This window comes from Sciurus carolinensis, unplaced genomic scaffold (assembly GCF_902686445.1).
Source record: "Sciurus carolinensis unplaced genomic scaffold, mSciCar1.2, whole genome shotgun sequence".
NCBI lineage: Eukaryota > Metazoa > Chordata > Mammalia > Rodentia > Sciuridae > Sciurus > Sciurus carolinensis.
Window position 1 is genome coordinate 471,510 of NW_025920128.1, and position 11,746 is coordinate 483,255.

At 56.8% G+C, this 11,746-nt stretch overlaps 1 protein-coding gene across 1 annotated transcript; it reads left to right on the forward strand.

The window, feature by feature from the left end:
* Positions 1-712: 712 nt before the first annotated feature.
* LOC124974015 (olfactory receptor 2G2-like) lies at positions 713-1,654 on the forward strand. The gene has a single exon (XM_047537600.1). It carries the CDS (start codon positions 713-715, stop codon positions 1,652-1,654), a length of 942 nt encoding a protein of 313 aa, XP_047393556.1.
* Positions 1,655-11,746: the final 10,092 nt, after the last annotated feature.

Sequence of the window (11,746 nt, forward strand, 5' to 3'; positions counted from 1 at the left end):
GGTGCGCCAAGGGCAGGCAGGGCCTTGCGGCTCGGCCTCCGCCCAGCTCCCTGCCTTCCGTCCACACTACGCTCACCCCTTCCCAGCGTGCGACGTTCACGTTGTCCGCTGTCCCATGAGCGCCACACGTAGATTCTGGATCAGGGCACTTGACGTTTTAAGTTCTCTTACCCTGAGCAGACATTTACCTTAAGGAGGAACCTTTGAGCTGAACTCTGACCCTCCACCGGGGCTGTGCTCTGGACCATGCTCACCGAAGTCCATGGTCCTGGAAAAGGTGGTTTGGGCTCACCTCCTGGGAGCCATGTTCTGCTCTGTGACACAGGCGGCTTGTGCAGCCCTGCTCCCCAGCCACCTTCCTGCCCTCTGGCCATGTCCCCTCTCCATTTCCATTCCCAGGCCTGGGCTGCCCTCCTGCCGGTTCCTGAGGAGCAGCGACCACACCTGGAGCTGTTCTGAGCGGCCGCCGCGCTGCGTTCCGGAGCCCCTGCCGGCTGCTCTGCGCCCCTGGACCCTGGGGAACACACTGCCTTCAGAGAGCTTGCAGCTCCAGTTCCTGTGAGATCCCAACACGTTCACACTGGAAGACGGACGCCGGCGAAGACCGGGGAAGGCTCATTCTCGGACGCCTTCCGTGTGTCCTCGAGCTGTGTGGCAGACCTGTGGGCCACGGGCCAGGTTCCACCTTCAGGAGATAATCAAGAGAGGAGCCATGTGGGGCGCCAACCACAGTGTGCTCTCCGGGTTTGTTCTGCTGGGTTTCTCCGACCGGCCGCGGCTGGAGCAGGCCCTCTTTGGGGTCATCTTGCTCCTTTACCTCATGGCCCTCCTGGGGAACTCCGCCATCGTCCTGGTGTCCCGCCTCGACCCCAGGCTGCACACGCCCATGTACTTCTTCCTCTCCCACCTCTCCCTGCTGGACCTCTGCTTCACCAGTGGTATCCTTCCTCAGCTGCTGGTCCACCTGCGGGGCTCAGATAAGTCCATCTCCTACGGCGGCTGTGTGGTCCAGCTCTGCGTCTCCCTGGCCCTGGGCTCCACAGAGTGTGTCCTCCTGGCCATCATGTCCTACGATCGCTACGTGGCCGTCTGCCGCCCGCTGCACTACGCTCTTGTCATGCACCCCCGCCTCTGTCACTCCCTGGCGGCCGCGGCGTGGCTCAGCGGGGTGGCCACTACCCTGGTGCAGTCCACTCTGACCCTGCAGCTGCCCTTCTGTGGGCATCGCCGCGTGGACCACTTCTTCTGTGAGGTCCCTGTGCTCCTCAAGCTGGCCTGCGGGGACACCACTTTCAACGAGGCTGAGCTGTTTGTGGCCAGCGTCCTGTTCCTGGTGCTGCCTCTGTCCCTCATCCTGGTCTCCTACGGCCACATCGCCCAGGCAGTGCTGAGGACCAGGTCGGCTGCTGGCAGGCGCAAGGCCCTGGGCACCTGCTCCTCCCACCTGCTGGTGGTCACCCTCTTCTACGGGACCATCATCTTCATGTACCTGCAGCCGGCCCGCAGCCGCTCCCGGGACCAGGGCAAGTTTGTGTCCCTGTTCTACACGGTGGTGACGCCCATGCTCAACCCTCTGATCTACACGCTGAGGAACCAGGAGGTGAAGGCAGCGCTGAGGAGGGTCCTGGGGAAGGTTCTGGGACTTCATGAGTGAGTGGTGCATGATGGTCAAGCAGTGGTCAGCGCCTCCGTGGTGGCACCCTGTGATAGGACGCTGGTGTCCTCGTACGAGCAGCACGTCGGTGCCATCTTCTCTCGCACACACCCTGGAACACGTCCCCAGTTTGCCGACCTCAGCCTCGGGGCGGCGGGGACCCTTCAGTTCCCTGGGCTTCAGGGACTTCCGGTGAGACGCAGTGTTCGCGTAGCCCGTGTGAGACGCCCGAGAACGCCGGCCGTGCCAGACGGAGATGAGCGTGGGCGCGTCGGATGTTCAGACCAGCCGGCCCCTGAAGACACAGGGGGTCCCCCGCCCTCCCGTGTTCCAGGGGACGCGGGCCCCTCGTTTACCAGGACGTGGCTGAGATGGCTGCACACGCGGGGTGGGCTGTCCTGCGGCCAGTCCTCACTGTGCCCAGCAACTGACCTGCTGAGGTCGGGTAAGAACTGGGAGAGGCAGAGGCAGCCCACGGGCCAGGGCCTTCGTCCAGGCGATGGACAGGGGTCAGCCGGGCCGGCTTGGCTGTGCGCAGGTCTGATGAGGGATCGGAAGGTTCTAGCTGTCCACTGAGAAAGCCTGGAGCCCGCTTCCCAAGGGACACGCGGTTGCTGACTTTGCTGGCCTGCACGGCGCTGTCAACCCGAGCTCCCAGCTGCTGTGCAGCTACTTCCTACCACGAAACACGGTCCATCTGTCCAAGACATCCTTCAGCTAGAGCTCACTCCACCCGCGAATCGCCCGCCTGCCCGCCGACCCCTGCCACCTGGGTCACTCCGCATGCCCTGCGCTGGTTCCATTCTCCTGGAAATGAAGGCCGTTGGGTCTCGACCGCATAAATGTGTGAGCACAGGGTTCCGTCCTTTCCCTTCACTGAAACACATCAGGCCCACGGCATGCTTAGCGCACTCTAACCAACACAGCCCGCGAGACGGCGAGGCGTGGTGCAGGGATCGGAGGCCGACTGTGCTGGCCACTCAGGGAGGACAGAGGCCAAATGGTGGGAGTGCCTGAGGCCGACTCTGCTGTCCACTCAGGACAGAGGTCAAATGGTGGGAGTGTCTGAGGCCGACTCTGCTGACCACTCAGGGAGGACAGAGGCCAAATGGTGGGAGTGCCTGAGGCCAACTCTGCTGTCCACTCAGGACAGAGGTCAAATGGTGGGAGTGTCTGAGGCCGACTCTGCTGTCCGGTCAGGGAGGACAGAGGTCACCTGGTGAGAGTGCCCAGCTCAGTAGGGGAACTTGGAAAAGGAGACGTGAGTGACGCTGGTCCCCAGACCACAATCACAGGGCAAAACCGTCGCTTCTCCTTTATGGCACTTGGAACACGCAGGGGGTGGGCTCTGTTTTCAACAGCCCATTTGATTTTACGACCTATGTTTAGGACCCCCTGAACTTCCTCTGGGGTCACTCTGAATTCTTTCGGAGTCCCGTCACGAGCTCCACGGACTCAGGATCCTTCTTTGGAACTTGGTGTCCTTGGGTAAGTGATTCGTGCTAGATGAGTGTTTTGATGCCTTGATCTTTATTTTGCTTGTGTTTATAGATTCTTGCTTTGTGGTTACAGTGAGGCTTAGAAAACATCTTTTGTACAAATCATTTTGAAATGAGGGTAAGCTAACATAACCATAAATAAAAGAAAAAATAACAAAAAACTACAGAGGAAGTACACCATAAAACTCCAATGCGGCCCTCCACTACCCACGACTCGCGTCCATGATTCTCCATCTTGCAACGCTGTGGGGCTGTCTCTTGACATATTAACACACGCATCACTTTCTTAATTATTTGGGTTTCAGTCTTAACACTGAAGATGGCTCGGGTGCCCCACTTACAGTGTTAGAGCAGTATGAATCCTGGTGTGCTCCTCCTCATCACGTCCTTCCGTTGGAGGAGTCCTTTTTAGCATTTCACGTATCAGCATCTCGTGAAGGTCACAACTGCAATGTAGCTTGCAAGAATCTCACTTCACTCTTCAGGACAGACATGAACTGCAGGAAGATGAGGGATGGAATGAGGCGTGCCTCGCACCTGGACCCATGATAAAGCGAGGGTGGCCACACACACAGAACAGACTCCAAATCAAAGACTGAAGAGAGACAGAGTTATAGAATGACCAAAGGGCCAACTCAGCAGGAGGAAATAACGGTTCTAAATACCTTCGCCCCATGTGGAAGCACAGAATTGCAGAAGGCGCACACTCAAAGATGCAGGGGAGACGTGCGCCGATGCACTGTTGGAGGTCCTGGACCTCCCCTGCTTCAGCGTGGGCAGATCAACCAGGTGGAATCCCCAGGCAGCCACAGGCCCAGTGGCACCTGGACCAAACCAGGTAAGACACCAGGGAACAGCCCGCGCACGCTGCCAGGCTCGGTCTCCAGGTAGACCACACCATAGGCCTGAAACAAGTCTCAACCTACTTTTAAAAGTTGGAACCATCTCAAGCAACTTTTCTGACCACAATATAACAAAGCTGGAAATCAATAACAAGAGAATTTTTTGAAGCTCTGCAAATCCATGATAATTAAACAACCTACTTTGGAATAACAAATGGATCAAGAAAGAAATCAAGAAGGAAATTGGAACAGTTCTTAAAAAACAAAATAAAACCAGAAACACAACAAATGTCCCTAAACCTCTGGGATACAGAAAAAGCTGTAAGAGGGAACTAAGAGGGGATTTCATAGCGATCTATGCCAACGTCAAAAAAGAAGAGAGGTATTACATAAACAACCTATCGCTGCATCTCAGGGAGACCCACAATCAGTAGAAGGAGAGAAACAATAACGGTCAGAGCAGAAATAAACGAAACGCAGACTCAAAAACCAACCCAAATCCCCAGCACCCAAAAAAAAAAAAAAAACCAACCCAAACATCAACAGGGGGAGAATTAGTTCTTCAGACAGAAGCCAAACACACACGCCCGGGGCCAGACGGGGACAGGGGGCCAGACGGGGACGGGGACCAGACGGGGACCAGACGGGGACAGGGGGCCAGACGGGGACAGGGGGCCAGACGGGGACAGGGGGCCAGACGGGGACAGGGGGCCAGACGGGGACAGGGGGCCAGACGGGGACGGGGACCAGACGGCAGAACAGTCGGGCGGGCAGGGGAGCCACACCCGACCCCAGAACAGGAGGGGCCGCAGGGGTCACTGTGGCGGCCGTGCCAACAGCAGAATGGCCTTGGAGAAACGGACAGGATCTGGACTCAGGCGCCGGAGTGAGAGCGAGTCAGAGACAGTCACGCTAAGGGCGGTGACGCTGGCTGGGGATAAACATGCTCCACTCAGCAGAAGGTGCAGGCCCAGCACCCACAACTGAGTCCTGCCGAACATTCAAGGAACTAATGCCAGATGCCAGTTCTCCTCAAAGTATTAAAAAGCAACCCCGAAGCGGTGGGAAGTGCACCCAAGTGCACTTGGAGAGGACATTGTCACCCTGGTGCCAAACCAGACAAGGACACAGAAAGGGAAACTGCAGCCAGGGTCCTCGGGAGGACGACGCAGGAGGCCTCGTGGGAGCACCACAGCTGGACTGCTGTCTCCATCTCCCGAGGGCGAGCGGGGACCCGGAGGAGACCGCGAGCTCGCCCTCGCCGCGGCACCGCCAGAAGCCCAGGGGGAAGGCGCGGAGCGCATCAGCGGGTGCTGCGTGAAGACAGTGTGGAGCGTCACTAGCCACGAATCCTGCAGTCTGCCACCTGCGGCGGCGTGGATGGAACAGAGACCGCCATCCTGGGAGGAGAATCAGCCAGGCACAGAAGACGTCGCGTGAGCTCCCTCGACGTGGGACGTTAAAGGCTGGCCTCCAAGAGGCTGAGCGGCACGGCGGGCCCAGAGGCCAGGTGGACGGGGGCAGGGAGTGGGGAGTCATCTACAGGCACCGTCAGGTCCTGCTGTGCTGCGCACAGTAGGGAGCACGAGGGCCACAACTGGACAAGAGGGAAGAAGGGCTGCCGGCGTCTTGGCCCGAGAGAAGCCAGGCCTGCTCAGGAGACAGGCTCGCCGTTTGCCCAGTTTGTAAGCTACCCGTGATTCGCGGGCACCACCCGGCACATACCGTTTTTGTATTTTTTTGTGTGTCAGTTAAGAAAAGGAAATGAGTTTAAAAATAAAAAGAAAACAGAATTAGAAAAATAAAATTGTATTTTTATTAGCTCAAAACTTAGTTAAATGATGTATTTCCTCTATAAAGTAACAAGTCCCAGAGTGGCGTCGAAGGAAGAAAAGAAACCACACAGGAGGGTGGTGACTTGTGGCTCCTGGGTGGCCCCAGAAGCTAGCACTTCCCCTGCTAATGGCCAGCCAGGGACCCCTGCACCCCAGAGGACCCAACGGCCAAGCGAGCAGCCCCGCCAGCTTAGGCTGGGGCTGGTGGGCCCGGGATTCCCTTCCCCCACACCCTCTAGAATAGCGCCTCGGTAGGGAGAGATGTTCGCAAGAGATGCGAACCTGCAACAGGCTTGGTTTCGAAGCCACTTGACCAGTGGGTCAGAAGCTGGCTGGACACAAAAGAATGAAGCCAAGAGAACGTTAAACATGCAAATCCTGAAGGTGTGGGAGCGCCACCAGGTTCAATCGGCCTCGTGGCCGGAGTTCCGTCTGGTCCACCATTTGAATGCGCTCTGTCTCCAGAGCGTTGTCAAGGTCGACCGTAAACCTCGCCGGTGGGGGGTGGGGGGGTGGTGTTCTCTTAAAGCTGCGCACGTGCTGCTGAGTGAGGCGCAGCTTTGGGTATTGAACGTGGGCAGGGGCCGCTTGTTGGCATTCCCAAAGTCAGCGTCCTGCTGTTTCTGTCGTTGGTTGGCGTGTGAATCACGTTTGATCTGTAGAAGCAGCGGAGCTGGCAGAGATACAGAGGGGACGAGAGAGGAAGACCCACACTCGATTCCACACCAGCACAACTCCAGAACTCTGTTCCAAGTGATTTCACCCTGACGCCGTCTAGCGGAGTCAATTTGGCGCGGGAGACAAACGGGTAGCGAGAGTCTTGAATTTGAAGCAGTTTATTGATGATACAGGAACCCCGAACCCTGGCGCTCGAGGAGAGCTGGCCTACATTCCCTTCAGGAGGCCAAGGGTAGGGCCAACGCTAGTTAAGGGAAGATCAGGTGTGGAGCTAGCTGTCAATCACGGAGCAGGAGCACTGGGGAACACACGTGGACGCGATGTGTGCGTGGACTTATTTGAATACGGCCAATGATACAGCACTTGGGTGTGTCTATGCTAACCCACTTCCTCACCATCCCATGTGATCAAAACAACTTCTGGCTGGCTGCCAGGCGCCATCTTGGCGTAGTCCGCATGGCATAGCCCCCAACACCACCCTGTTGGAAACATCGCTCCTTAGAATTTTCATGGAGAAAAGGAGAGAGTGCCCACGTCTGGCCCAGGAGGGTGCGAACGCTCAGCCCCAGGACAGGAGGAACCGCGCCGAGGGCATCTCAGGGGCTAAGCAGGTTGTGGCCATCACAGGCTCAGAGAGTGGCAATGCAAACCTGCCTCACAGACTGTCGGAGCCCCCGGGAAGCCCCAAGCCCAGAGGGACCTGGGTCCCTTCCCCTGTTTATCCAGCAAGCCGCCTGGAGGTCCTGCAGCTGTGCATCAGGCAGCCCAGGCACTGCTCACGCTGGGGTGGACCTTGGCGTCCCTTGCATGGCGCTGCTTCTACAGGAGGCAGGAGGCAGGAGTTGGTGGAGGCTTCACCAAGGTTTCAGAGCAAGGTCTGGGGGACAGATGGGGGGGGTGGGTTCCCTGCCAGCTTCCTCTGTGAGGATGAGGCCCAGGGCTCTGAGGTGAGTCCCAGGAAGGGACCAGTGCTGGCCGCAGGGACGCCTGCCCAGGACCTCTGCAGGCAGCGTGCACAGTGGTCTGGGAGAGTGGGTCACAGGGGCCACCACCAAGGGACTCGAGCCCTTGGGAGCCCGCGTCTGAGCACAGTGTGTCCCCAAGCATGGGCATGGACCCCTGGGGTGTAATGTTCGCCCTGCTGGGTTTTGGTCTTGCTTTAGTCTGATTCCTCCTTTTTATTCCCTTATTTCTCCCTTTTGGAATGGAAATGTTCACCCAGTACCCGTCCCACTATTGGATCTTGGAAATAAATGACTTTCATTTTGATTTTTTTACAGGGCTGGCAGCTGAGGTTTCTTCTTGAGTCTTGGAGGAGGCTGGACTTGGACTTTTGGGTCTTGCCGCACAGTTAAGATGCTGGCGTTTTGGGGGTGGAATGCATGGATTTCATATTGAGAGGTGGACATGGGCCTTTGTGGCTCATGGGGGGAATACTGGAACTGGACCTGAGGTGTCCCCAGAAGGCCTGTGTGTTGCAGGCTTGGCTCCGGCTCAGAGCTCCAGCTTGGGAGGTGGGGCCGAGGGGAGGTCTCTGGGTCATTGGGATGTCCCATGGAGCCATGCATGGAAGCAGAGTGACGTGACCACAGCCATCGTGAGTAGTAACCACCTCGATGGCCCCTGAGTAACCCCAGCCGGATTTCCTGCAGTTTCCCAGCGAGCCTTAATTAAGCAGATGAATCCATTAGAGTCACTTGTGGGCTTTACAGCTGGACCCTGGCTCTAGGGGTATGACTGACTCTTCAGTATCATCCTAAGACCAACCAGGCCCGTTTCAGCCAGGAGGAAGTCAGTTTTGTCCTAACCCACAAATATCCCCTCTTTCTGACCCAAATGGCAGGGATCCAGCTGGTCTTGCTGCTCCCCAGGACCCCATTTTGTGTTAGTGCCCCCCGTAAGTCCTACTCTGTGCAAGCTCAGGTCTCTCAGTCTCTCTTCCTTTGGTCTCATGGCTCTTGGGAGCCAGTCCTCACAACCTAGGACTGGGCTGTCCCAGAACATGGCTTTTGCTCCTGGTGATTGGATCAACGGTTTCTCTTCCTGCACGCCTACCGTGATGTACCACCAGGGCCCAGAGCAGTCTCACCAACCAAGCGTGGGCCACAATCTCTAAAGCCATCAGCAAACCAAGCCTGTTCTCTCATACGCTGATTCTCTCAGGTGCTTTTGGAGTAACAGAAAGCTGAAAACACACTGTGTGGTGGAGTACAAACAGAGTTGGCAATACTTTAGGCTAGATGGTTGGGGCAAAGGCTTACAATTATTTCTTATGAGTACCTCATTTTCCAAGGGTGGTACATTTAGTGGGTGGTCTTCAAAGGTGGCAGGTGCCATGGGGACACAGAGGAGCATCAAGAGTCTGTAGACCGTGTCCTGGGAGGTCTTGAGATTCAGCGGGTTGGCTCTGGACAGTGAGACCCAAATCCCCACATCATGTGGTCACTTCACCCGCCCAACCTGTGTTTCTCAAGGTGGCAGAGAGCCCAGGGCTCAGGGTCTAGGAAACTCAGAACAGGTGCTCAGAAACCAAGAACATTCGGCCTTTGGTTAGTGATTTCCCTGGTAAGTGGATGATGATACATAATGGGGTGGGGTGGGGAGTGAGAGAAGAATGGAGGAACTTTATGCAGAAGGAAATGGGGGGGTATGAAAAACGGTGGAAGGAGACAGACGTCACTACCCTGTGTACACGTATGATCAGGAATGGTGCGAATCGGCATCCGCACAACCACAGAGACGCAATGGTGTACCCCATTTGTGTACGACGAGTCAAAATGCAGTCTGTGAAAAATACATAAATAAATGATTAAAAAAAGAAGAGCTCCGTTACAAACAGAAACAACATGTATCCCATTCGTTTACAATAAAAATAAATTTACAAAAAGAAGAAGAAACCCAGTACATGAGCACGGTCAGCACTGGGCAGGGCTGGGGTGGAGAGCGGCTGGACTTTGGGAGAGAGTCTTTGGGGATCTGTGGGAGGGGCAGTGAGTGGCCATTCATTTGGTCTCAGTGGGCGGCTGGTACTTCCCAAGATGAATGAAGCCAATGTTCTCACTTGAATTAAAGAATCAGTCAGGGCATTTTACAGAACATGTATTTCACAATTTTGTAGCCAAAGTACAACTTGCTTGGAGCACGACTTCTTAATTTGCTGCTTCCTCTGCCCTGAGCGGGGAATGGTTGGCAGAAGTGCTTCTTGGTACCAGGGGCTGAACCAGGGGTGTTTAGCCACTGGCCCACATGCCAGCCCTTTCTCTATTTTATTTGGACACAGGCCCTCACTAAGTTGATGAAGCTGACTTTGAATTGGAATCCTCCTCCCTCAGCCTCCCGAGCCCCTGGGGTTACAGGCAGCCCGGCTGTGGGTTGTTTTTTTCCTGTTTTTGTTAAGTGTTGGACGAGCCCGGCGGTGGCTGTTTCCCTGATGGAGCAGAAAGAGGAAGAAGGCCCCTCACCCTGGGGAGATGCACGACTCTCCTCCCTGGACCTGGACCGCCCCAGAGGCTAGTCAGCGCCTCCGCTAATTGCCTGTGGGAACAGGGCTTCCCAGAAGGTGCAGCACCAGGAACAAGCCAGGGCCTTTTCACGAGGCTCCGTTTCCCACTCAGGAGCCCCTGCCTCGCTGAGGTGGCTCTTCCAGGCTTGGGTCCTGTGGGGTCAGTTGCCCTGCAGTCTGGGAATTACCTGGACATGGAACCCAAGGCTGAGAAACCGCCACACGCTTGCTTTCTGAGGACAGGAGACACGAGGTGCTGCCCTTGACGGTGAGTAAGACCGTCTCTGTTCAGCCCGAGGGTCTGGGGTCGGTGGGCTCAGGAAGTCCTTGAGGTGGACCTCACCGTCCCCTCCAGTCCAGCTGCTTCTGTCCTTCTGGTGACAGTGACGTTCGCTGGGACTGCCTGGAATTCAGAATGGTCTCTTTAATTCCTCACAAACGCGAGCTAGTGTCATGCTTGTGACGAGCACAACACAGAGACTCATGACCAGGTGTTTTAAATGAGAACACCTGGGTGCTGAGGCCACGGTCACGGGGCGAGAGACCGCGAGGCTCCTGGCGCACAGGTGCGCAGGCAGACTCCAGCCAGACCCAGGACCCTCGGGGCTGCCCAGCCCTGGTGACTCAGCCCCCAGGACCGGCTGCTGAGGAGCAGCTGGCGCCGGCAGGCATCTTCCTCCAGGGGGACCTCGGCCGGCCTCTGCGGCCGGAGCGGCTGGCTCAGGCAGAGGAGCCGTGTCAGTACAAGTTCATGAGGACCACAGGGGTTTCCACCACTGGCCGTGAGTTCCCTGTGGCCGCAGGACAGCCCTCCCCTCCTGCAGCTTCTGCCCCTCACCCTGCAGAGCCGGTGGACCACAGGGACTAGTCAGGAGAGCTCCCTGCAGGGACAGGAAGTGGTCTTCACAGGGAAAAGCGGTGTCGCTGTGACACGCATCCCAACACCGACCTCCAGGGGTGACGTTTTATGGGCAAGGAGACAAAAGGGAGAGTCCAGAGGAACAGGACCTGAGGGTGGGAAAAGTCGTTCAGGATCAGCTTGTCGGCGTGAACGGCGGGCTGTTTGGGACATGGTTTCTGTCGAGGGGCACACTGGCCATGGCGGTCAGTGACCAGGGGGAGAACCTGGGCTGCTTCAGGAGCCGAGTCTCTCCTGCAGCAGAGGACAGGTCTTCACGAGCAGGCCTGGCAGCGCTGCTGGTAGGAAGGCATTCTCTGTGTGAAAATTACAGTTTTTAATTGCTGTTAAAATGTAGATGTTTATTACATTTCACAGTTTTGAAAAATGGTCAAAACTCTGCCTTTTCCTCAATTTTGCTGTTATCCTAATAGTATTCAAAAATCAACTTACATTTTTAAATACATTTGAAACAAGTTTGAATAAAAGAATGGAGTGGGTTTGGGACTGCACTCTGCGCTGTGAGAGCCGAGGCCTCGTGAGGACGGTCTTTCTTGACTTGGGCCTCTGGTCTCGTGCAGGTCCCCACGTGGCCCTTCACACGCATGCAGACGGGCACTTGTCTCCAGTCACCGTCCTCGGACGGCTCTCAAGTCACAGGTGTCCACGGTCTTCCAAGGAGTCGGGGCTGGAGGAGCCGGGAGGCTCCTGAGCCGGCGGCAGGCTGGGCTGGGAACGGGGCCTGCCCGCGGGGCCCCAGATCCCTGGGCTCACAGGCTGTCCAGCGGCCCTCAGGCGCTCCGGCTCTCCCCTCTGCAGGTGCGGCACCCTGGGAGGG

Excerpts from the sequence above, each read along its gene's own strand:
- LOC124974015 (XM_047537600.1), top strand. The coding sequence starts at position 713 with ATGTGGGGCGCCAACCACAGTGTGCTCTCCGGGTTTGTTCTGCTGGGT.